At 36.6% G+C, this 25,967-nt stretch overlaps 1 protein-coding gene and 1 long non-coding RNA gene across 2 annotated transcripts in view; both read left to right on the top strand.

The window, feature by feature from the left end:
* Positions 1-24,129, top strand: part of LOC140152517 (malate dehydrogenase, cytoplasmic-like) — a 124,925-nt gene extending 100,796 nt beyond the window's left edge. The window contains exons 6-8 of the mRNA XM_072174868.1: positions 18,665-18,853; positions 21,070-21,183; positions 23,797-24,129. Of these exons, the coding sequence (XP_072030969.1) occupies positions 18,665-18,853; positions 21,070-21,183; positions 23,797-24,009 (516 nt within the window). The 3' untranslated portion in view covers positions 24,010-24,129. The remainder of the gene's footprint in view (positions 1-18,664; positions 18,854-21,069; positions 21,184-23,796) is intronic.
* On the top strand, positions 14,044-17,765 carry LOC140152518 (uncharacterized). Its single transcript, XR_011859027.1, has 3 exons — positions 14,044-15,430; positions 16,109-16,318; positions 16,674-17,765. It is a non-coding gene; the product is annotated as an uncharacterized lncRNA (long non-coding RNA).
* Positions 24,130-25,967: the final 1,838 nt, after the last annotated feature.

The following is a 25,967-nucleotide window of genomic DNA, read 5'->3' as shown; positions in this document are numbered from 1 at the left end:
ATTTGTCAATAAAATCTGAATCTGAAATCTGGTCCTTGTTGGTTTGCATTCATGACAAGCATTAATCAAGTTTCCATTTAAGTGGGGCTATGCCAAGTCAGTTGGCCTGGTTTAGCACCATCAGGGGAAAAGGTTCAGTATTGAGAAAGAAAATTCTAAAATATAAATATATTGAAAACTTTACTTTAATATATAAATACTGTTATACTTGCCAGGAAGCAAATCACATTACTGTACTCTGTTTCTCCATTTCATAGTGTCTCTAAATTCCAAACACATAATTGAGCAGAAGAAGCGAACCAAGTTGAATTTTAATAGAGTTTGAAATTCCCAATCATTAATTACTTGATACATTTAATACTCATTTAAAAAAGGTATTCAAATTTACCAAATTGTACCCTATCAAAACGGTGATACCAATTCAATGCTAAGTCCTAGGGAGATCTTATTTCACTTCATAATCTAATCTAATTATACCAATTTCTAAAATGCTCCCTTAGCTGTGTCTCAATATGCATTTTACTTGAATATCATTGTATTCAATCCTTTTCAAATCTTTTTGGTTCAATTCAAGCAACAATTTACAATGCTGAAGTGGTTTGAAGTATACCCTTGTACCTAGGCATAAGTATTCCCATTATTTCATCTATTTCATGTAAATCACCTGTTTTACAAAAAGGAAAAACGACTATTATGTTATAGGGTCATAGTGAACCAGGAAAGTGCAAACACTTCCCTTGGTGAACATCTTTTGGTCAGACCAAGGACATGCACAATGTCACACATACCTGGCAAAGACCCCCTTGAAACTATGTCAGGTTAAAGAATTTGCAACTACTGAAATGCATATAATTTTTGAACCATGAAATTGTATCAGCCTACATTAGTGTATCTTACTTTAATACAGACTGACTAACCTTTTGGTCTGAAATGGACATCCCAGCAAACACAAAAACGTTTTAAAAACGTTTTAAATAAGTTATATTTTGGCTTTTGGTTTAGGTCAAAACGTTTTAATAACATTAAAATGTTGGGTTATTATAAAGGTCATGAAAACGTTTTAAAACGTTTTGTATGAAAACACACTACAGCGACATTTTTCAAATGTTTTCAAAATATTATTGTAAACTATTTTTGCAAACATTTCTTGCCAAATATTTTGTCAACAATTAAATAACATTATGTTAAAGTATTTGCACCCAGCAAACACAGAAATGTTCTTAAAATGTTTTTTTTTCTTCAAAACGTTTTAACATTTAAATGTCGGGTTATATAAAGGTCATGAAAACGTTTTTAAAACGTTACTGCAAATATTTTGAGCAAACATTTTTCACAAAATATTTTTTCAACCCCACAATAACATTCTGTTTAGAATGTTTTGTATCAAGTTTTCCAAAATGTTTTTGGAATGTTATTAAAACAATTTTATACCCTTTATATAACCTGACATTTAAACGTTTTCTGTAAAACATTTTGTACTTGCTGAGCAGTAGATTATCAAAAAATGTTTTTTAATGTTATGAAAACGTTTTATACCCTTAATATACACCCTTTATATAACCGACATTTAAACGTTTTCTAATAACCTTTTATATCCTTTTGCGAATGATGTCGAAAACGTTTTGTGTTTGCTGGGATATCTCGAACTGCCACAAAGATATGACCCCAAGTGGTGTCAAATTAAAGAGAAAAAAGTAAAGAATATAATAAAAATATTTTTCCTGAATGAGACCCGGGTCAATATTCATATGGGTCCTTTTTGTATCTCAAAATGCCAAGAAGGAATGAACCCCGAGTGGTGTCAAATGAAAGAGAACAAAGAAAAGGATATAATAAAAATAATTTTCCTACCGGGGGTAACACTCCTGGATATTCATATTTGTTATATCATGCGGAGAATCCAATTGAGCTTAACCATAAGGGGCTGTGCAATAATTATTGGGAGTAAAATTTCCAAACAGCTCGCCAAAATTGCTTGCCCCCCCCCCCCAATTTTACCCTCCCCCAGGGCTCATATAGTTATTGCACAGCCCCTAATGGTGAATACTTGTGGGGGGGGGGGGGGGTAAAATTTTGAAGTATGTCCGATTGGGCTAAAACTAAGTAGGGCCTACCCTTGACATGAGGAGATCACAAAAAATTCACGAGGTCATCAAAGGTCAAAATTGCTTCAATTAGGCTGTCACTCGGGGAAAACAATCCCCGGTACTTGGGGAATATGAAGCCGCAAAGGTCATCTGAGGTCAAAGGTCAGGTTAAATTAAAAGTTGCTGCGATTGACCTGTAACTCAGGGAAAATGATCCCTGACATTTGGGGAGTATGAAACCGCAAATGTCATCCGAGGTCAAAGGTTAGTTCAAATTTTATGTTGCTTCAATTGGGCTGCAACTCAGGTAAAATGATCCTTCTTCAGGAGTATGGAACCGCAAAGGTCATCCGAGGTCAAAGGTCAGGCCAAATTCAAAGTTGCTCTGATCGAGCTGTAGCTTGCAGAAAATGATCCGACACTTCGGAAGTATGAAACCGTAAAGGTCATTTGAAGTCAAAGGTCAGGTCAAATTTTAAGTTGCTGCGATTGGGCAATAACTTACAGAAAATGATCCCTAGTATGAAACCATAAAGGTCATCCGAGGTCAAAGGTCAGGTCAGATGTAAAGTTACTCTGATTGAGCTGAAACACCAAAGAAAATGAATCCTGACACATTAAAGAATATGAAACTGCAAAGGTCATCTGAGGTCAAAGGTCAGGTCAAATAAGAAAGTTGCTCCGATTGAGCTGTAACTCTGGCAAAATGATCCCTGACTCTTGGGAAATATGAAACCGTAAAGGTCATCTGAGGTCAAAGATCAGGTCAAATTTCAAGTCGCTCCTTGACCTCTAACTTGCAGAAAATGGTCCCTGAGACTTAAGAAGTATGAAACCATAAAGGTCATCCGAGGTCAAAAGTCAGGTCAAATGTAATGTTGCTGCAATTGAGTTGTAACTGGGGGAAATTTTCCCCGACACTTGGGGAGTATGAAACCACAAAGGTCATCCAAGGTCAAATGTCAATTCAAATTTGAAGTTGCTCCAATCAGGCTGTAACTTGCGGAAAATGATCCCTGACACTTGGGGAGTGTGAAACCGTAAGGTCAGCTGAGGTCACAGCCTGATATTTTTGGCTTGTGAGCCACAGTAGCTCTAGTTTGCTCTATTACTGTTGAGCAGAAAAATTAACACTGAACAAGTCTCTGCTAACCAAACAATATTAAGAAAGTTCTGCCCAGCACTGGAGCTCTAGTTATTGTCCTGTTTTTATTTCTTACAGATTCTTAGAAATAGAGTGAACTGCAAATTTCTTTGCATCAGTAGCTGCTTGTATTGAGATTCTGTTCACTTATTTAATGTGACTTTTTGACAAACTACTAATTATTATTAATTTTGATTTGGACATGGGTTTTTAGAGTTTGCCTGAAACACCAATGGATTATAAACTAAGCGCATGGAAATTTATGATTCATTGTTGGTACATGTAGAATTTGGAGTTAGGCACATTTAGAGCTGGAGCACTTGGTGATGGATTTTTGTATTCTAGACTGCAACCTTTTCATTGAACCTTATTTTATTGTACTTCATTTGAGGGTATGAGAGTGCATGGCTTTTGTTGGGGAAATTCCCCCTGCCCCCTCCCCTCTTGTTAAGCCAATGTTCTTTAATCAAATGAATGATAATGTTGATGATTTGGCTGATAAAAAACAATGTGTTGGTTGTACTATGTCAGTTTCAGTTTGGATGTTTATTGAATGAAATAATGTAGGCCCCTAGGCTTTCCAAAAACGATGAATTTGCTATAATGACAAAACATACATTATTTTGCAAACGAACTAACATGTTTTCTTTAATTTTTCTCTCTCCGTTATTCATTTCCCTCATTTTCCTTTCCATATGTTGATGTCACCACGGCTGTTTTTCATGTTTGTGTTTTCAACATATTAATTTCTGCATGTTTAACTGTAATTCATAAACATGCCTCCGTTTTTACTAATGCCATCGATTTGTACAAATTAATTCATTTGTCAATTAATTATTTTTGTTCTTTGTATGTGTTTCCTTTCTTCTGTATGTTTTATATCTTGTTTATCTGCAAATGCATCATTTCCCCTCCCTTCTGTATGTGATGTTAATGTTCTTTTATGTGCAATCTGATAATACTATGTTTTATTAACTTTTCTTTTCTTTTCTTCTTGTTTCTTCTTTTCTTTCATTTTTTGTTTTTTCTTTTATGTTTCTATCTATTCTCATTTTCCCTTAATCTGCAGAAAACGTACGAGGAATTGCCTTTTTCTGAGTACCCTCCCGGTCCTGAATTGAGTCTAGTCAGGATTGGTTATAAACGGAACTTGGCTGATTATAATATACATGATAAAAGTACTTGATGAATAAACGTGTGCAAATGAAACATGCTTATATATAACTATACAAAATACCAATTATACCAAATAAATACATAATAACGCTGTATACTTTCGTAGCCTATAGGAATTTGACTTGTTCTGAGTCCCGCCGGTCCGGATTTTGCAATAAATTTAAATATACGTGCTTTAAGTAGGCCTATACTTTATACATATTTATTTATATAAAAAATTCAATATAAGAACTCAAATAAGAAATGTAAATTACTCAAATTCAATTTACTAGAACAATTATTCCTGAATTTGTAGTCGATTTCGTATTCCGTTTTTATAATAAAAATATACACAGGAACAAAACGATTGTGTTTGTATTATTGAATAACTAACAAATATGCCACGCAGATCAAGAAAGTCCCGTAAAATGTCGGAACAGCATGCAAAAAAAAAACTTGGTACAAGTTTAGAAGGCTATGAAGTAGGGTTAACAAGTAAGGTATTTGGAAACTTCCACCAAGGTGACATGCGTTTTTCCTCAGAATCTAAAGGTAGACAATGTCCATGTAATTGCTTAGCCATGCTGTGCACTATCGAGAGGACATGTCATTCATTGAATTCATCTCATATAGACGAAATGTTGATATATGGAGATACCGTATATAAGACTACAGCTGCCAAACTAGATGAGCTTGCTCTTGACGGAATTTTGACAAATGATCAATTGCCAACTAATGTTGCCCTAGGTAATTGCACATACACAGTTCGGTACGAAACTGTACGGTATGGAAGGCTTGATGACAACCCAAACACTGAACGAGACCCACTTATTGTTGAATTGGATACATCTTTTAATATTACAAATAAGATCATTTTTAATGTTGATTGTTACATGATGGCCATTTACAAGAATCCAGAGACTAACAGTTTTATATTTTTTGATTCTCACTCACGAGATGAATCTGGCTTTCCTACTCCAGACGGCACTGCGGTTGCATTGTTTTTCAAAGACCTTCAACATTTGCATACATATTTGAGTTGTTTGGCTAGCACATTGAACTTGGCTGAAAGAATGTTTTACATTATACCCATTACTATTAGTGAGGATACACATACAGAAAGTGACCCAGTGTGTTCCTTCTTTCCACCACGGATAAATGACTCGTCAGATCATACACAAGTCCAAGAAAAGGAAACAGAAACCTTAAGCTCTCTAAATGAAAACAGCAAATGGCAAACTTGGTACCAAGGGCTTTCTGAAGAAAACAAGAGTGACCTTCTTGCCAGAAAACGAAAACGTGGAAGAGAAGATTATGCTTCGGTAGAAAAACGTGAAAGAAAGAAACAACAAGCATGTGCATATTCACATGAAGCATACCAGAATCCAGAAATGGCTGAAAGAAAAAAACAGCAAGCACGTGCACATTCACATGAAGCATATCAGAATCCAGAAATGGCTGAAAGAAAAAAACAGCAAGCACGTGCACATTCACATGAAGCATATCAGAATCCAGAAATGGCTGAAAGAAAAAAACAGCAAGCACGTGCACATTCACATGAAGCATACCAGAATCCAGAAATGGCTGAAAGAAAAAAACAGCAAGCACGTGCACATTCACATGAAGCATATCAGAATCCAGAAATGGCTGAAAGAAAAAAACAGCAAGCACGTGCACATTCACATGAAGCATACCAGAATCCAGAACTGGCGGAAAGAAAAAAACAACAAGCACATGAAGCATATCAAATTCCAGAGAAAGGACGTCGTAAACGTGCTCAAGCCCGTGAAAGATCTAAAGATACTTATAATGACCCACAAAAGAAGGTATTAAAAACAGGAAAACCAATTACGTAGATCAAGAAAGCCTTCTGATATTGACACGGTCGTTTCACGATTCAAATCATTTTGCAAAGAAGGTATGCAGCTGATATTTGTATGTCAAATATGTCAGAGAATTAACTTCAGACATCAGGTTAAAATATTCAGGAAAGAAAACTACAATCAACACATTCTAATCAAAAGTCTCCCTCCTGGCATGTCCATTGAAGATATAAATGTAGTGGAAGATAGGGATGACCACAAAACATGGATATGTAATACCTGTCATGGAAGTATGAAAGCTAAACGTATGCCAACAATAGCAACAGTTAACGGGTTGGAAATACAGGAACAGCCTCCCGAACTTTCGCATTTGAATATGCTAGAAAGGCACCTAATAGCTCCAGCAATACCCTTCATGAAGATGATATCTCTTATTAAGGGTGCTCAAAAAGGAGTTCATGGCCAGATAGTGTGTGTAAAAGCTGATGTTAACTCAGTTGCCCAAAGTCTACAAAGACTGCCAACGGACCATAGTCTGATCAGAGTAAAACTGAAAAGAAAACTGGAATATAAAGGACATCACATGTGCCAAGATGTTAGTCCAAGTAAAATAAGATCAGCACTTGTTTGGTTGAAAGAAAACAATCCTGAATATGAAGATATTGACATTGACTTTGAAGCTTTTGACAACATGTTAGATGACCAATTAATTCACAGTGACCACTCCGATGGTAATGAAGATGATATACCAGATTCAGGAGATGAATATGCGCAAGCTGACGGTGATAACTGTCTCAATGTAAATCATATCCAAGCTATTGATGATGATACCTTTGGCAGCCATCTTAATGATGAATCATTCAATCATGCTGATGACAATAGTATGAATACAGATAGTATCACCGATGAGTGTGGAGATGATATTATAAGTTTGGGACACTCCCATGATGGCCATGAGGACGAACATACCGATAATAAAGGTCAGACCAGAGAGGACAATGTTGTTGATCATGTTGATCCAGATAACATTCCAAGGAATGAAGTCAATGAAAATGAACATGATGTTACAAACACGTCAGCACCTTTGTATTCATTCCTACACGCTGTAGATTTTGCACAGTACACAGCAGACAAGAGTGATAGCACTATTTTATCAGTGGCTCCAGGAGAAGGCAATAAGCCAGAACACGTTTTAGAGATGGAGCCACAGTGCTTCCCAGTAGAATTTCCAGATGGTTCTAATACCTATAACGAGAGCAGAAAAAAAAAGCTGTCGCCTTCTAGATATTTCAATGCCAGGCTTTTTTCAGCTGATAATAGATTTGCCAGGAACCCGGAATATATCTTTTTTGCTCTCTATTGCACGGAAGTACATCAAATTCATTCAAAAGTATCTATTGCTACCAGAATAGGTTGCACAAAAACTTCAGATGGGACAACAATCACAGCATCTATGTTACGAGACCACAAACAGGTGAAGGAACTTATTAAAAGAGACGAAGGTTACCGATTCTTGGCCCAACTTAGAGGAACTCCTGCATACTGGGAAAGAACAAAAAAAGACATGTTTGCAATGATACGGCAACTAGGAATTCCTACTTTCTTTGTGACATTTAGTGCTGCTGATAGACGATGGCTCGAAATACATAATTCTATCCTTAAGATGTTAGGAAAACCACCAATGACACCAGAGGAACATAAAAGTATGTCATGGGATGAACATTGCGATATTATCATGTCCAATCCAGTTGCAGCTGCCAAGCTGTTTCAGGAAAGACTGCGCACATTCATCAATGACGTGATTATGTCACCAGCTAATCCTATTGGCAAAGTCAAAGACTACTTCTACAGGACAGAATTCCAGCAACGTGGCTGGCCGCATATTCACATGGTTGCATGGGTTGAAAATGCCCCCCGTTTGGGTGTTGATCCAGAAGATGATGTTGTTGAATTTGTTGATCGATACATATCATGCGAAATTCCTTCAGAAACTGATTCTGAATTACATGAAATTGTTACGACTGTGCAAAGTCACACTAAAAGTCACACAAGATCATGCAGGAAAACTGGAAAAACATGTCGGTTTAATTTTCCAAAACCGCCATCGAACAGGACATTTCTTTGCAGTCCAACAGCAGAAAGAGATGAAAATGATGAACCTCAGAAAACCCTGGATTGTGAAACAAAAGCAAAAAATATGCTTGATAAAATTTGGGCACTTTTGCAGAATCCTGATCATGACTTTGCAGATTTTTATGACGTTCTTAGTATAGCTGGAATTGGACAAGATGAATTTGAAAAGGCACTAGAGACGCTGTCAAAGAGGCAAACCATATACCTAAAAAGGCGACTTGAAGACCAATGGATCAACAATTACAATCCTGACCTGATTCGTTGCTGGAATGGCAACATGGATATTCAGTATGTGCTTGATCCATATGCATGCGTCATGTATATTGTTTCCTACATTACTAAATCAGAAAGAGAAATGGGTGACCTGCTCAGAAATGCTCAGAGAGAAATAGCACAAGGAAACAATGATGTCGTACAGCAATTACGAAAGCTTGGAAGTATCTACCTCCAAAACAGAGAAGTTAGTGTCATGGGAGCAGTCTACCTTATCTGTAGTATGCCTTTGAGAAATAGCACACGAAAAGTAATGTTTCTGCAAACTGCGTTAGACGGACAACGGATATCCTTGCCTCTGAAACATCTACAAGAAAATGCAGGTAATTCTGAGCAAGTATGGCAGACTACTCAAATTGAAAAATATCTTGATAGACCAAGTACGCCAAAGTACAACAACATGTGCATGGCCACATTTTACGCATCTCACTATCAGCTGTCAGCCAAATCGGACAATATCAATGTAGACCCAGATGATGACATAGATGATGAAACTGATGATGACGAAGCGTCTGATCGCCATGATAAACCAACAGTACAGTTGAATAAACATGGCATTAAGATGAAAGAACGTAGAGGAAAGTTAGCTGTCATTCGTTATCCAAGGGTATCAAAAAAGAAGGACAGTGAGAGGTATCATATGAATATGCTACGTTTGTACCTTCCTCATAGAAGTGAAAATATCAAGCCAGATAGTTTTCCCACCTACGAAAGTTTTCATATGACAGGATACACAACTATCAACAATGACAGACTAGAAGTCAAAGCCGTGGTTGAACAAAACATGTCAGACTTTGAGCCAGAAACAGATGAACTAGATGAAGCGTGGGAAGGACTCCAAGATGTAGCAAATATAGAAGATGCTTGGGCAGGAATTGCTCCACAATCTGAGCAGCAACGTCTTGATGACAGATTAGAAGATATCAGAATCGAAGACCCGGATGATGACTTTGCTGAAAGTGAAGTTCCTGAACTTCAACCACAAAATAAACCTGGCCAACGTGATATAGGTTTACCGAGGTGTGCTATTGAAACCCGTAATCCAGATATAACTGAAGAACAGGCAGAGACTATGATGCGTCAGCTGAATGATAAACAACGACAGTTATTTAATCATGTTGCTAGATGGTGTGATGAAAAAGTCAGAAATCATAGAATAGAGCCATTTCATATCTTCCTCACTGGAGGTGCAGGAACTGGAAAATCACATGTGATCAGATGCATCAACTACTATGCTCAAAAGACATTTGCAAAAATGACCGAGTCAGCTGATGATGTAACTGTACTATTGCTTGCACATCTTGGAACAGCTGCATACAACATATCTGGTCAAACCATCTGTACAGCCTTAAAAACAGGTATTAGAATGGCCAAAGATTACAAACCTCTTGGAGAAGAAAGCCTGAGCACGCTCCGCACGAAGTATCAACACGTACAGCTTGTAATTATAGATGAAATATCTATGGTTAGTGTTACTCAGCTATCCTACATTCACGGGCGATTACAACAAATCAAAGGAACATCATATAATTCGTACTTTGGTAATGTCTCTATCTTGGCAGTCGGAGATTTTTTTCAATTGCCACCGATAAGTCCACCAACGCCGTTGTGCTTCCCACATGCAGAACCCTTGAAAGACTTGTGGCATTCACTGTTTGAGAAAGTTGAACTCACTGAAATAATGCGACAGCGAGATGATGCAATATTTGCCCAAATGTTGAACCGTCTTCGTGTGAGAAAACGGAATGAACCATTAAAAGAAGCAGACAAGGAGCTGTTACGTTCCCGCATAGTTCATGAGCACATTCGTCAAGCACCTTCCGATGCGTTACACTTGTTTTACCTCAACATGGATGTTGACAGTCACAATGAAACAAAACTAGCTTCACTAAAGACGGAAACATTTACTATCAAAGCAGAAGACATTGACCAAAAGGGCGGCAGAGTGATCAAAGTCCACGAAACACCGCATGACACATCACGACGAAAAGTCGACACATCACTTGTACCCTATCTGAAATTAGCAGTAGGTGCTAGAACTATGCTAATAGCTAACATTGATGTTCCCGATGGTCTTTGTAATGGAGTATCTGGTACCATTAAAGGAATTAAATTCAGTACGTCCAAGAACATGCCACAGGCTGTCTATGTCAAGTTTGACAGTAACAAAATTGGAATCAAGGCTCGATCATCACAAGTTATGTCACCTGAGTATGCTTCGTGTGTCGCTATAATGCCACGCAAGGAAACATTTCAATTGAAAGGAAGAAACTTCACTACCACAAGAGAACAGATTCCGTTGAAACTAGCTTGGGCTGTTACTGTTCACAAAGTCCAAGGACTGACAACTGAACAAGCTGTGATTTCTATGAAAGGTTTCAAAGAATCAATGGCATACGTTGCACTTAGTCGAGTGACCACTTTAGAGGGAATGCATTTAACTAACTGTGATTTTTCCCGGATCTTTTGCAATCCAGATGTAGCACGATATGTTGCAGAGATGCCCATATGTGATCTATCCAATGCCAATCCCATGCTACCCATTAATCAGAATAAGTATTTCACAATTGCTCACCATAATATACAGAGCTTACGTCGACACATCGAAGACATGAAGAGCAATACAGAAATTAGAAGAGCACATGTTATCTGTTTATCAGAAACATGGTTGACAGACAACAGTAACCTGGATTCTCTTGCAATAGAAGGATACACTTTGGAATCAATAAGTTCTACTCGAGGCAGAGGTGTGGCAATTTACATTCAAAATGGTGTCAACTACACAGTAGTGCCCATTCCAAGCGATGCATGTGATGCACTTGCAATTAGGACACATGGAAACACAAACATGCTAATTACCGTACTATACAAACCCGTAGGAACTAGTACAGGGACATTTTGTACAGAAATGAACAACATCACTGCGCAAACTGATTTGCTGGATACAGATTATACAGTCTTCCTTGGCGACTTCAATCATAATTTAATGGGAGGAAGAGGAAACGATTTCCAGTCTTTTAGCCAATACCATCAAGTTATTACAGATCCTACCACTGCTGGCGGCACCCTTCTTGATCATATCTACGTAAAACCATGTCCCGCATTAAATTACGCATCTGTACTTACCACCTATTACAGCTATCACAATCCAGTGTTCATTGCAATTAGGTACAAGTAATTTGTATTGCCTATATACCCATTATCTATAAACGCAAAGGTAAGTTTCTATAATTTATGTATTTATTTATTTATTTATTTATTTATTTATTTATTTATCTATCTATTTATTTGAGGCATATTTCAGGAGGGTAGACTTGTTAATTATCTATTTATTTATATGAGGCATATTTCAAGAGGGTAGACTTGATCAGTCAAGCACAGCACCGCTTTCCACAAGGGCACTCTGTCATACAAAGACGAACATGTGTTACAAATAATTTAGAATTTAAACATTGTAACAGCAGTTATAAAAACAAAATTGATCAAACCAATACACAGGAAATATAATATGTTATTATAATGTCCTGCTATCTATTATGCACTAACATTATACTTACCACATAATAACCTAATTGCAATGTGTATTGTAATTAGTAATCTTTTGTGTAATATCTGAAAATAAAGCTGTATATTTTAACACAATATCTGAAAATACACTTCTAGTGCCCGTTTCTATTCATCGTTATGTATTCTTCTCCCGTGCATTATTTTCGCGAACTACCCTTCACAGCCCAAATTATATAAACCTGCACGCTAAACAATGCATTATCTAAAACCTGCACGCTAAACAATAGATTCTAGATAATACGTGCACGCTCAAATACTAGAAATACTACTTTCACATAACCATAAAGTAGAGTTAGGTGGCGCTTTAGACACAGAGATCACATAACTATATAATTGCCTGTTCGATATAATTATATACCAACAAAAAAGTACAAATATACATTCTGTGGTGTTAAAATGGTATAGTTACAAACGGTGTTCTATAATAGTGTACAATTACCGAATAAGGTGCAACTCGCTAGACTTGAGTCCAGTCCTCGTTTACGGAGTTTAGGATTAGGGTTTAGGGTTGGGATAGGGCAGTCTTGTAATAAGACTAGTAGAGTTGCACCCTTGCAAATATCATTGTCATAAATTATGATTAATGTCCTCAAATAAATCAAACATCAAATGAGAATAATCGAGCTTCTATTAATTAAAAAGGGCCAAAAACAGGTGGATCATAATTATACAAGATGACACCATTGCAAAATATTCAGCATTTTACAAATGAAATACATGTAGGCCTATATCTAAAATAACATAGCCGGGCCAGGAAACACACACTAGCGCATAATATCATGATCATGCTTTATAATACCATAGGCCTTCAAACACATGTGTTTGAAGGCCTATGATAATACTGAACAAATTGTTAAATCCCAATGTCGTGTGTTTTAATATAAGTAGTTCAAATTATAGAGCTATAAAGTCCAGTTGATATTCACCGTAGTACTAGTCTGACATCTAAATCGATCGTTTCCAACTGGTTCAGTGCTCTCTGTGTTCGAAACCACAATATTAAATGATCACAACATAAAGTCAAGTCAATTAAACCATGCGTGAATAAGTTACCTAAGTATGACGTATGGCGCAATCGATACCATTGATTACAGGGATTGATTTTCTTTACCAGTTAAATGCTACGTAGCTGGTCAATGTCCTGACGGTGTTTTTAAAATGTAAGATATTTTCCCTAATATTAAAACTAATATAATGAATGCAGCAATTAATATTGCCTATTGTTTTAATAGGCCTACACTCAAAGTGTATGACGGATAATGTACTCGTGCAAATGCATTCGTCAAGATAATTGCACTTGCCATGGAGTTATTGCATTTAGCTTTCGAGCCTATCGGCTCTCAAGCTAAATGCAATAACTCCACGGCGCGTGCGATTATCTTGACGAATGCATTGCACTCAGTTCATTATCCTTATCATAAATCTCTGTAATAGGCTTTAGTGCAATGTCTGAAAGTAAAACCATCATAGGCGTATTTTGTGCAATATCTGAAAATAAACCTGTACATTGAGTGCAATATATGTAGGAAAATAAACCTGTAATAGGCTTATTTAGTGCAATGTCTGAAAATAAACCTGTTTTCATGGTTATAGGCATAATTTGTACAATATCTGAAAATAAACCTGTATATTGAGTGCAATATCTGGAAATGAACTTATTTAGTGCAATTTCTAAAATTTAGTGCAATATTTTATACAATATCTGAAATTAAACCCCGGAATTGAACCTTTATAATTATTAAGTGCAATCTGTAGCATTTATCACGTTTTGTGCAATGTTTAGTTCCCAATATTTTAAATAAAATCTGTAATACGGTATTTAGTGCCACCTGTATATTTAGCATGTTTTTATAGCGCAATATTTCATGCAATATCTGAAATTGAATGTACATATTATTATTAAGTGCAACCTGTAACATTTAGCACGTTTAGTGCAATATTTAGTATAAAATATCTGAAATTTAACCTGTAACATTTAAAATATACTTTAGTGCAATATGTAAAGCAATATTTTACTGCAAGTTATATTGAGAGAATAATATTCGTCTCTCAAAATACTTCTTTTATTTAATGAGTGCTGGACACAAGTTTTAGAGAAATGTGCTTGCTGTAGGCCTATATTGCTTTTGCAATTTTGCTATTATGCCTTCTGGTATGTCATGTATTTTGAGACTTTTGTTTGTATAATATCAATGTTTGGGCATTATATTGTTTGTATCATGGCTCTTAAAGGCCACATTTGTGCGTATTAGTGCACCTACTTCATGAATTTGAAAGGTAGGCAAAAATGTCTGCACGAATTATCAATAAAATAAAAATATATTTTATTTCAATCTACTAGGCCTATAATACTGGGCCTATAGTATTTTTGGTTTTATGATCCAGCTAGGCGCCACCGAGATCAGTCTCGAATGAACAATTTCGTTCATTTGAGACGGATTGATTGGTGACATTGTTACTTGACCAATCAATCATCATCACGGATGAAGCAACAACTCCAGTTGGCACATTCTTCAATGACAATTATGATAATCCTTGATTACGAGCCTCGACCCAAGTGATACCACTTACAACTAATGCGTCAAAGTATCAGCAAGTGTCTGCTTCGCAGATAAGACAATACTACAGTAAGTACTTTATTATAAATATGACGATTAAAGTTAACAGATGGTTCAATAAAGTGGAGACACCTCTCCGAAAAATCATACAAAACTGAACAGAACTGAATGTGATTTATGAAGTGAGGAATCGTTATGTTCCCGAGAAAAAATAACTTTCTAGAACCCTTTCAAATGCTTCTTAAAACAAGATACAGCAGCATCGGCAATCAGTTCCAAAACCAGTATAAAGTACAAAAAGTTTAACATTTTACCAACGGGTACCATCGCTGTACATCGTAATGATGTCACATTGATATTTTAATTTCTATGTTAGTTTCAGTTTCCAGTTTACATTATCCATTTCCAGAACTGAATCTTTTCAATCTCTTCTTATCATATTAGCATTTTTATATTGTCATAACGAAAACCAGTAAGAAAGTTTGTACCTTCAGCATGTTCATTATATATCACTATTTGTCTTGATGTCAAGTTATATATGTGTGCAAATTCCTGATATGATATTCACATAACATTTTACATTGCTTTCATATTTCCTTACAGGTTTTCCAGACCAAAACACGTCGAGGACCCAAGCCCATAAACTATGAGTTCTTCAGAATAACATGCACAATGCTAAGACATTACGAGGTATGGGCAACTTTCGCCAACATTAGCATGCAAAACTGCCACAGATTAAGGCAGCCCACTAAACAGGGCAGGAAATTAGCTGTGATCTTTGGAATATGGATTATGATTAAAATGTTGTCCTTCTTATGCATGGACATTTGAAATAACTTTTTGCTGTGACAATGTTCCGGGACTGTTCACACAACGCATAAGTAGGAAAATGATCTGCAACGAACTAATTGGGATTTGAACAACATATACGAAAATCTGTCACAAACAGAATGATCTAAGATTTGAGAAATGTTTTACAAATCAGACTCTCGTAGCACATCAGTCATGGCAGTACTAAAATTTTAAGACACCCAGTTTCTTTCAACATTCAATAAATAGTGCATCTGCAGCCCGGATCTGCAGCTGCTACATTACTACATGATTACTACATTAAAATAATAATAATAATTGTCCGCCATATACTAAACGAATTCCAATCAAAATTTGATTCAAAGCATTTTCTTTGAAACTTTACTTTCATCAGGAAAGTTGATTTTCCTGTTTTCACATGTTAACTTTCAGTGATAAATATTAAAACTAAAATTCGCGAGATTCTGGGGGATGACCCTAGATTTTTCATTCCTTCATTGGAAATGTTTATTGTCTTAAACCTTTATTTTGATATTTGTTTTTCTATCATCTTTGCAGCATCTTTCGCCAACACCGGCGTCATAATGCCTAGGATCCACCAGGGCGGGACGGCCTTGCAACCCAGCTTGACTGTGATGTAGGGCCTACATAGCAATCAGTTCACCGATAGACGATAGTGAATGAAGACTTCGTGGGTGAAAGCATGATACGTCATGTATGCACTACCTTGGTTATGACAATAGCATTAAATGAACAGGAATAAACGTGGTAAGGAAAAATAGATATTTAAATGATTTTAATTTTTATATCAATAGCATTTGGAAAATATATAATATTGTCATGTCGACAAAGAGCCAGGACTTGCGCCGACAGCATGCCGTCAAACTTGGATAATAATAAGACTTTTAACCTGGAATTACTTTTTTGCTTCATTTTGCTGAATGAAAATGCAACGTTTCGATTTCTCAGAGCATGGAACTTGCCCCTAGATATAGAACTGTATTTAGTATTACCGTACAGCGTTTTTTGCCTATGAGCTGAAATCGGCCTGAACCTTGATAAATTCCCGATATTGGTTAAAATTAAATATAACATTAACCACTTCTTTCACATTTCCTTCCAGGTTTTCCAGACCAACAGACGTCCCAAGAACCATGCCCATAGAACTTTGGTTCTTGACAATATCATACGCAATGGCAACAAAATTATGAGACCTGACCAATTAAACCACAGTCTGTTTTTTCTTATGTTTTGGGTCTGCACAAAAGGAAACATAACTTTTTGACGAACAATCCTGTAATGCTTTACATTAGTGCATTACATTTCAAAACAAGAAACAATTCAAGCGAAGAAGATATCAATTATGACGAAGACGATTTTCTACGGAATTGCGAGAAATTTAATGGTCTACGATATCCATTGTATTAAGACGAATATTACGCGGAACATTGTACTTCAAACAGCAAAAAAATGCTGTACGCTGCTTTTTATAAACAACAATGCAACTTGTTGTTCCTGTCCAACTTGTTTTAATGAGTTTCGGCTGCCCAAGGTGGGCCCACCGAGTGTCGACGTTGGGTAATCAGTTACTTTAGACAAATGACATTCTAGTAATTTGTGGGATCACTGATCTGAAAAGAGTTTTAACTTGTGGGCAAAATACCTTCATTGCCTACATGTAACTGACATTGCAGTTGAAAATAAAACTTTTGCGGATAGAATTGACAACGATTAAACCGGACGATTAAAAGACTGAGCTTTACGACAACACTTTATTCTCCAATTTAGCTGACATCAGGAATTAAATAAGACTACAAATAGAAAAGCAAGTTCGTCGTATTAACAACTTCCGAGTTTTGGATTAACCAATTGGATTTTCAGACTGTTTAATAGAACTTTATATTATCTTCACATATTTAATTCATCACACAACACTGACGAGGATAAGAGGATTTATACCGCACGGATTTACATTCACAAATTTTGTATAATCATTGAATTATAAAAAATGTCCCATGGTCCTAAATTGTTACCAGAGACAGTCAAATAATGATTGCATACACATAAATGCAATTTTCAATTCAATCATGAACTGTAAAGTATAGCAAAATTGATGTTCAGGAATTTACTTTTATCAGGCAACAAAACTTTTATAGGGAGGCCGTATGTTCTGGCGATATATTTTATCCCACGTCCTTCTCCCGGGTCATTAAGATGTGGTAAGAAATAAATTACTTAAATATAGTTAATTGTAGTTTTGATTGTCTTGTTGTTTGTGTGATAACTGATCCCTGTTGGCTGAGTCTGAAAGCCTATATAAGACCTCGGTCGAACCTCTGGTTCCAACTCTTCTATGCTCGTGGAGCAGGTGGGGTGGACGGTGTAAGGAGTACGGGGTTCAAATTCGGTGACAAGACACTTCATGATGAGGGAACATTTTTAGAACATTTTGCAGGGGAGGGGTCAGATACCTCCCGAACACCAACACGCCCCAGCTAGGTTTGTGGTCTATGACCACCATTTGCCTCTAGTTTTATTATTAATGCTAATGCATCGTACTCTTCTTGTGCATGTAATGCCACCATGCCTACTGCACTGTCAGGCCCATGCAAGGGTCACTCAACTATTATCGCTTACTATTAGCTAGAATTTGAACACCCATAACGATTCGGTCATTCGGCTAATTACGCATTCTTCAGCAGTGTACTACGGTTATAATTTCTTATAATTTCATTATTTTGTGCTAAATGGGCGTGCCAATTGGCCTTATCGATGACGTAATGGGCTTCTTACGGGCATTAAGGTCAGAACTGTGTAGCTGCCGATGATGTTGTTTGATAATTTTTGCACGTGAGGACAGGGAACTTAGGGGGCTTTCTTCGGAAGGAGTGGGTCATGAAATTATTTATTTGGGGGTCAAGAAAAATATTTTCCCCTCCCGCCTCGTAGTGCCACCACTGAACATAAATAACCCTGACCCTAATTTTAACTCTAATTTTAACATGACCCCTGCCCCCCTCCTAGTTACGCCACTGAATCTAAGTAGGCTAGCATGGTTGTGGATTTGGGGGTGTCATCATGCATTGTGCATTGGTTTTATTTTTCTTTCTACAGATTGCAATGCGTTTAGGCACTACTTGTGATGCAGTCACCAATGCAATCATTTGGGGTAATCACTCCACTACGCAATTCCCTGATGCAGCTCATGCCAAGGTGAATGGCATCCCTGTCTATGACGCTGTTAATGGCATCCCTGTCTATAACGCTCTTAGTGATGATTATCTTAAAGGAGAGTTCATTACAGTAAGTAGCACAACTTTCTGTTTTCGAGAATAGTACTGATGCCAAATCAAATGATTTATGGTCATGATGGATCCAAGCATTGGCTGGATAAGTTAAAAATCAGAATAGTAGATTTGTGTGTAAAATCTGCATTCATATCCAGAATTATGAATTTTCTTTTTTCACATAGACATCAGAAGATATCATTTTATGCTCTAAAAATGCAGACAACAACGAAATGGTACTCAATTATTTTAAAGTATAGAATAGAAATAAAGGGATAAAACTGTTAAAATTGTTTTTATTAAAAGACGATTCAGCTGGATAACAGGATATCTGTGAAAGAGGTTGAACTGTATATGAAATGTTAGATTGTTGGAAATTGAAAACCTAAAATTCTCCAGTGTTTTTTGTATTTTGCATTGTCACTATTTTACATTATATATTTTTTGAATTTGATATTGATCAAATGGCTTCATCCCGGGGGGGCTTGAAGAACTGAACTTGGGCCAAATTATAGGCTGTTGAGCTAAAAATTTCTAAATTATTTCCAAATTTGAGCTTAAAGAGCTACAATTGTCAGAGTTTGAGGCTCAAAGAACTGGAGCAGATCCAAATGTGGGGCTTAACTTTGTAATTATTCGCGCAAAACATATAAAAGTATACATTTTTATGAAGGCAAGACATCACTAAATCTTAATATAAATACAGATTTGGGGTAAAAACAACAATTTTGAAGAAAATCACAAAAAAGTGAGTTTTTGGCAATATTTGTTAGGTACATCATAACAAAAAAACACTCTTTCCAAAATATTTTATTTTGTTTTTAGCTCAATCTTGAGGCTCCATTCCAAAAACAGTTTTTTAATTTTTTGATATTGGCCTTATTTTTTGAGATATTGACCATATAAGGCATCAAAATGAACTTTTTAAAATTCAAAAACGCCTATTTGCACAAAATGATGCCCAAAATCGGAAATAGACCAAAATATAAAAAAATGAGAAAACCGTTTCTTGAGTCGATCATGCTTTTTACGATGATCATATTTGCTTACCTATAGATGCTGTATTTATTGAGTTATCGTGTACCTAAATCGTCATTTTACCGAGAAAATGAACATTGAAATAATGGCCGTTGAAGTTTAAAGTGGTCACATTTTGCACTTTCATCGAATCTCACAGGAGAATGCGACAGTTTTCGTTTTTGAAACTTATATTACGTGAACATCGGGTAAATCCACAGCCCCTTGAGAAGTTTGAGCGAAATCCATTCATAACTTGATATTTAAATCGGGGGAAAGAACTTGAAAAAACCAACATTTTATCAGCTAAAACGGAGCCATTTGACCACTAGGTTTTTGTGAAATCAGTGCTTCCGTGGTGTTTCCCCAGACAAACGAGAACCTAGACCAATGACTTTGACTCGCGTAGTGAAGCCGACACTGCTTAGCAACGAATTTGACAAGGACGCATACCCGGACGCAAACAAGCAGACATGTTCGCGTCTATGGAACATGTTGCATTTGACGCGGCGATAACGGCGCAGTAATCACGCAAACGAGCGCGTCAAACATGTATGCGATATTTCTCCGCGCCTAGTAACCCCGTCAATCCGTCAATATCACCTTGGATACGGGGCTTCACCTCCCGCTGTGGTAAAGGATGGGCAGTAATAGGTCTAGGTGGTATGTCTATGGGTGTTTCCATAAGATGCGCCGCGCATGCAGATAAGCGTCGAGTATGCGTCGCGTATTTGTGCGTTAACAAATTGCGCGATACGCAACGCGATGAGTTGTTGCGCGCGTGTACCTGGCTGGTACAACAAAGATTTTCTTTCCTTTTCAATTTCAAACACGAGTGGAATAGTGAAATAAAATCCTTAAAATATTGCAGTTGGAGTTTACAAATCTGGATTTTCATTCCTTGTATTTATAAAAAACATAACAAGGTACAAACATATCATAAAAACTCAATTTTGTGAAAGAAACAATGGCTAGAGTACACAGCCGCGTTAAGGAACTGCCGGAGAGCCTGAAAAGGGACACTTGAGCGCCGCACATACCCGTACCACCTTAACATGTGAGTGCCCCCCCCCCCCGGGGCTTCATTATCGTTGTTGATGTTGTTGTCATCATCATTGTTATCTTCATCCTCTTATTGTTATTGACAATATTACTTACACTTGTTATAAAGACAAAAACTATGATGAACAAACAAATATTTCATTATCTCTGCAGACTGTGCAAACTCGAGGTGATGCAGTGATTAAAGCCCGTAAGATTTCTAGCGCCATGTCAACAGCTAACGCTATTTGTGATCACATGCGGGACTGGTGGTGTGGAACCAAAGAGGTAAGAATATTGGCTTGATCAAGATACCATCAAATTTAAACATGCGATTAATCCAGCAAATCTTTTAAAAACGTTATAAACATGTTATAAATGCGTTTTGGTTTTTTTTAACACATTTTAATAACATTTCAATGTTCGTTTATATAAAGGTTGTGGAAAACATTTTTAAAACGTTTTATATGAAAAACATTAAAACATAACTTTTTAAAATATTGTCAAAATGTTACTGCAAAATATTTTGTGGCAATCATTTTTGCAAAATATTTTATTAGCACTTAGTAATAATATGTTAGAATGTTTTGCATCATTTTCAATTTTTTTCTAAATGTTATTGAAATGTTTTATACCTTTATATAACCCAACATTTAAACATTTTTTGTAAAACGTTTTGCGTTTGCTGGAAGAGCAAGTTGGATGGCATGAGCAATGTTTTTCCAAATTCAACCATTAACTAGACTGCAAATTACTTCTTGATATTAATACATTGATCTTATAGGAAATGAGCCAAGAGAGCCATTAATCGTATTTCATATACACTCTTAGATAGCGAGAACAAATCAGAGCAAGCGTTAGAAAATATGTGTCCGAGGCAGTAAAAACGTAAATAATTTATATAATAATAATTATTTAAACGTTTTTACTGCCGACGACACATTACTTGCGTGTAAAGGATAATGCTGCACCATTTATTTCTATTTTCTATTACCCCACGACCCATTATTCAAAATCGCGCACTGTGATTTGTTGAAACGCGTCACGTGAAAGACCAATAAAGTGGCCAGGGCAACGAACTTTATGTTCTTCTCGCATCACAGCGCACAGCAAAGCGCGATGCAGTATATTAGCGTCGTTACGCATTCTACGCAATGCATTACGCTTGGTTACGCGTTCTGCAATACTCGCCATAGACATACCACCTTGTTTGTCTGGGATACTCGCTATCACAATAGACCTTTTTCTCAGACGTCACCATCAATCGATATTGGGGTCCAGCATTCGAGTCATCAGCACCCAAACGCAAATACCGCGCCGGCGCGCGCGATCAACTTTGCGCCACTCTAGGCGTCCTGCGCGGAATTGCCAGCTCGCAGTACGCGTTTAGTTCTTCACGGTGTAAAAAGTAAACAAAATTGTGAAACAAAACAAAGATTGAATTTTAAATAGCATCGCGGTTTTTCCGTATCTTTAGTATACAGTTCCCGTAAACAATTATTTTATGGAATCTAACGTGAAATATGACAAAACAGAGGAGAAAATACGCAATATTTGGTGTTTTTACATCGTGGACACGTGAGAAACGCACGTGTTGTTTGTTTACATCTCAGACCCCAATATCGATTAGGTGACGTCATCAGAAAAAGGTCTATACGCTTTGGCTACGCGTAGGCGCTCCACCTTGAGGTAAACAACTTGAAATATTGGGTCAAAAATGTTATATTTTCTTTAAATCGCACTATTTTCGAGTCATCAGCACCCAAACGCAAATACCGCGCCGGCGCGCGATCAACTTTGCGCCACTCTAGGCGTCCTGCGCGGAATTGCCAGCTCGCAGTACGCGTTTAGTTCGCTACGGTGTAAAAAGTAAACAAAATTGTGAAACAAAACAAAGATTGAATTTTAAATAGCATCGCGGTTTTTCCGTATCTTTTGAATTTTATGGCATCAAAACAAACTGGAACAACGGTAACTAGTATAGGTTATTTGGTACAGTTATTTTATGACATATGACAAAACAGAGGAGAAAATATGCAGTATTTGGTGTTTTTACACCGTGGACACGTGAGAAACGCACGTGTTGTTTGTTTACATCTCAGACCCCAATATCGATTAGGTGACGTCATCAGAAAAAGGTCTATAATGTGCACTCCGCGTACTACACGCAGTGCTTTCGCGTCGCGTGGTGTTGATTCATTTTTCGGGTGGGTTGATGCATTTATATTTGGTTCTATTTTCCAATTTTTAAGTGATAATTTTCTTATAAAAACAGCAAAAATCGTGTTTTTTCTTCTCGTGTATGAAATAGGTTACTAAACGCGTATTACTTGTTACTCGAGAACTTAGAAAAAATAATGTACTTGCGCTAATGTTGATGCGTCTAATGCACTGCCCCTCGTGCATTAGACGCATCAACGTCAGCGCAAGTGCATTATTTTGTCTAATTTATCTCCGAACAAGTAATACGTGTTCATTAACCTATAATTATGTTTCCATAGGTCTTGTGTTTCTTGAGTTATGGCTGAAAATATACCAACGTTGAGAATCTGTGATTTTATAATGTGGAATGATTTACTGTTCAAGCCGGATATACTGCTGTATGTGATTTTAACCCAATGTGTATGGTTATGATTTTAACACAATATGTCCACCTTAAATTGCCAGAGACTTTAATGGGTTTTGCAACAAGTTTCAGGTAATTCCTGCATTCCTACGCAAAATTGTTAACAAGACTTGATTGAGGAATTGTACAGCTTGATCCTGTAATTCATTGAGGGATTATAGAGCTCACTTTGATTGCATAGGTTGTTTAATTCCTCAATGAAATCCTAGCAGGTGAAGTGTGTTTATGATGGATCCACTTGCATTGTATTGACATATTAATTTGTTCAATTGCAGGATCAGTGGGTTTCTATGGGAGTTCTGTCCACAGGTAACAAGTATGGCGTAGCAGAGGATCTCATCTTCAGCTTCCCAGTGAGAATCAACGCTGATAGAGAATGGCAGATTGTAGATGGTCTACCAATCAGCGCCTTTGCCCGTGAGAAACTGAACATCACCACCAACGAGCTAACAGAGGAACAAGATGAAGTGGAGTTCCTATCTGCTTGACTCTGTCAGGCAGGTGGTCAGTCCAGGCTGTAAATGGCTGGTCAGTTAAGGGAAGGGGTATGAACGTTTGGACAGTATTTATTGTGGGACATTAGAGCACATCAGACATATCGAATTGCATTCTGAATACGAAGAATGTCCTTCTGATATCAAATAATTTTGATTTTTGAAATTCGCAATGTAATACACATTTTATGGCAAATCATTAAAATTGATATTTTTGATATTTAACAGTACTCGAAGTAAATTTTATAAATCTGATGATTTATACTTAACGTGTATGTAGGTGGGATGAAAAGCCGACGATCAATTGAAAATTTTGACCTTTCGTATTGAAGATATGGATTTTTTTCCCAAAACACCAAAAAAATTAGGTCTTTTGGGAAAAAAATCCATATCTTCAATATGAAAGGTCAAAATTTTCAATTGATCGTCGGCCTTTCCTGCCAGCTACATACACTTTAAGAATATATCATTAGATTTATAAAATTTACTTCGAGGACTGTTATATATCAAAAATTAGAAAAATATCCAATTTTTATAATTTGTCATAAAATTTGTATTCTATCGTGATTTTTTTGATATCAGAAAGACATGCTTCGTATTCAGAATGCAATTCGATACGACTGAGGTGCTCATGTCCCATAAAAAATACTGTCGAAACGCTCAAAACGCTCATTCCAGATCCCTTAATTGGATGCACTATTTTAGGCATGGTCTTTGGTGGCTGATGAATAAAATCATACAATCAGACGGTAAATAAATACTTAAATAGGGAGTAGATTATATATTTATAAGGAGGGATGGGAGAGTGCCAGCTAACTGTTCACTTGTATCAAAATGTCATTAGTCCTAGGGAAATATGGACATGTTCAGCTCCTTGGTGTTTTTGAAGCTTTAAAATAGCAAGGCCATTTCATATTCCCAACCTGCTAATGCTAAATACTATTCTTCTCACTTTTAAAAAAAGTGCATGCATTTGCTGTAAATAGCCATGGATAAGTCGTCCTAGTAATCACTTGGATTAGTTTGTGTTCATTGTTTGTGTTTTTTAAAGCAATTAAAAATACTTTGCTTCTAAAGCCAGTCAATACGCTCACGTGATCACCAGCAAGTTAATTATTCAATAGGCAAGCATCTATTAGTGATTTGGATATGAAAATCCCAGGCAAAGTTAGTCATCGATTATTTGCTGAAGTCACACACATGCATATGTCAATCATGTTTAAAGCTTCATCTGGCAAGCTATGAATGGCCTATAGAGAGTGCATCGTAAAATCAATGTTTTGGACTATTCCATTTGGCACCATGGTGGATATGGGTACAGTATAAATCTGTATTGTTTTTGTATTCCATATTTCCATTGTTCATGCAAAATATTTTTAGATGCTGGTTGATACACACACAAAAATATCATATGCAGCTCCAAACAAATCACAATCCCCTCATTTCTCCTGTGAGTACTACAAATTGACAGTAAGCTTGGCATTCCCCTAGAATTTAGATCGGTATCATTCATCATAAAATCTTTGGGGTATTGTATATTTATCATAAATAACAACGATATAGAATAGATTTGAATAGGGGTAATGGATCATTGCATAAACAGTGCTGATTAACTTGATGAGGTGTGCTGTGAGAGTGCATGGTTGGTGTAATATATCAGTATGTAACTAGATGTCTTAATATAAATACATTATTTGAGATATTGTCACCGTCTTGCACTACATGTTGATGATATCTCAATTTCTGCAACATAAATATTGTAAGCAGCTGAGAGCCTATATAGGTACACATTGTAGAAACTTAATTTTGATGCTTTGTACAAGTGGCCGTTGGCAAGGCTGTCTATAATTGTTTTTACTCAAACACAAAACAATTTTCCTTTGGGAACAAACTTGATAACCAAACAAACAGGCAAGACTGTACAAACTATTTTACATTCATCTATTCCTATA

Source organism: Amphiura filiformis, chromosome 5, assembly GCF_039555335.1.
Source record: "Amphiura filiformis chromosome 5, Afil_fr2py, whole genome shotgun sequence".
Classification (NCBI taxonomy): Eukaryota; Metazoa; Echinodermata; class Ophiuroidea; order Amphilepidida; family Amphiuridae; genus Amphiura; species Amphiura filiformis.
This window is presented reverse-complemented; position numbering and strand designations above follow the sequence as displayed.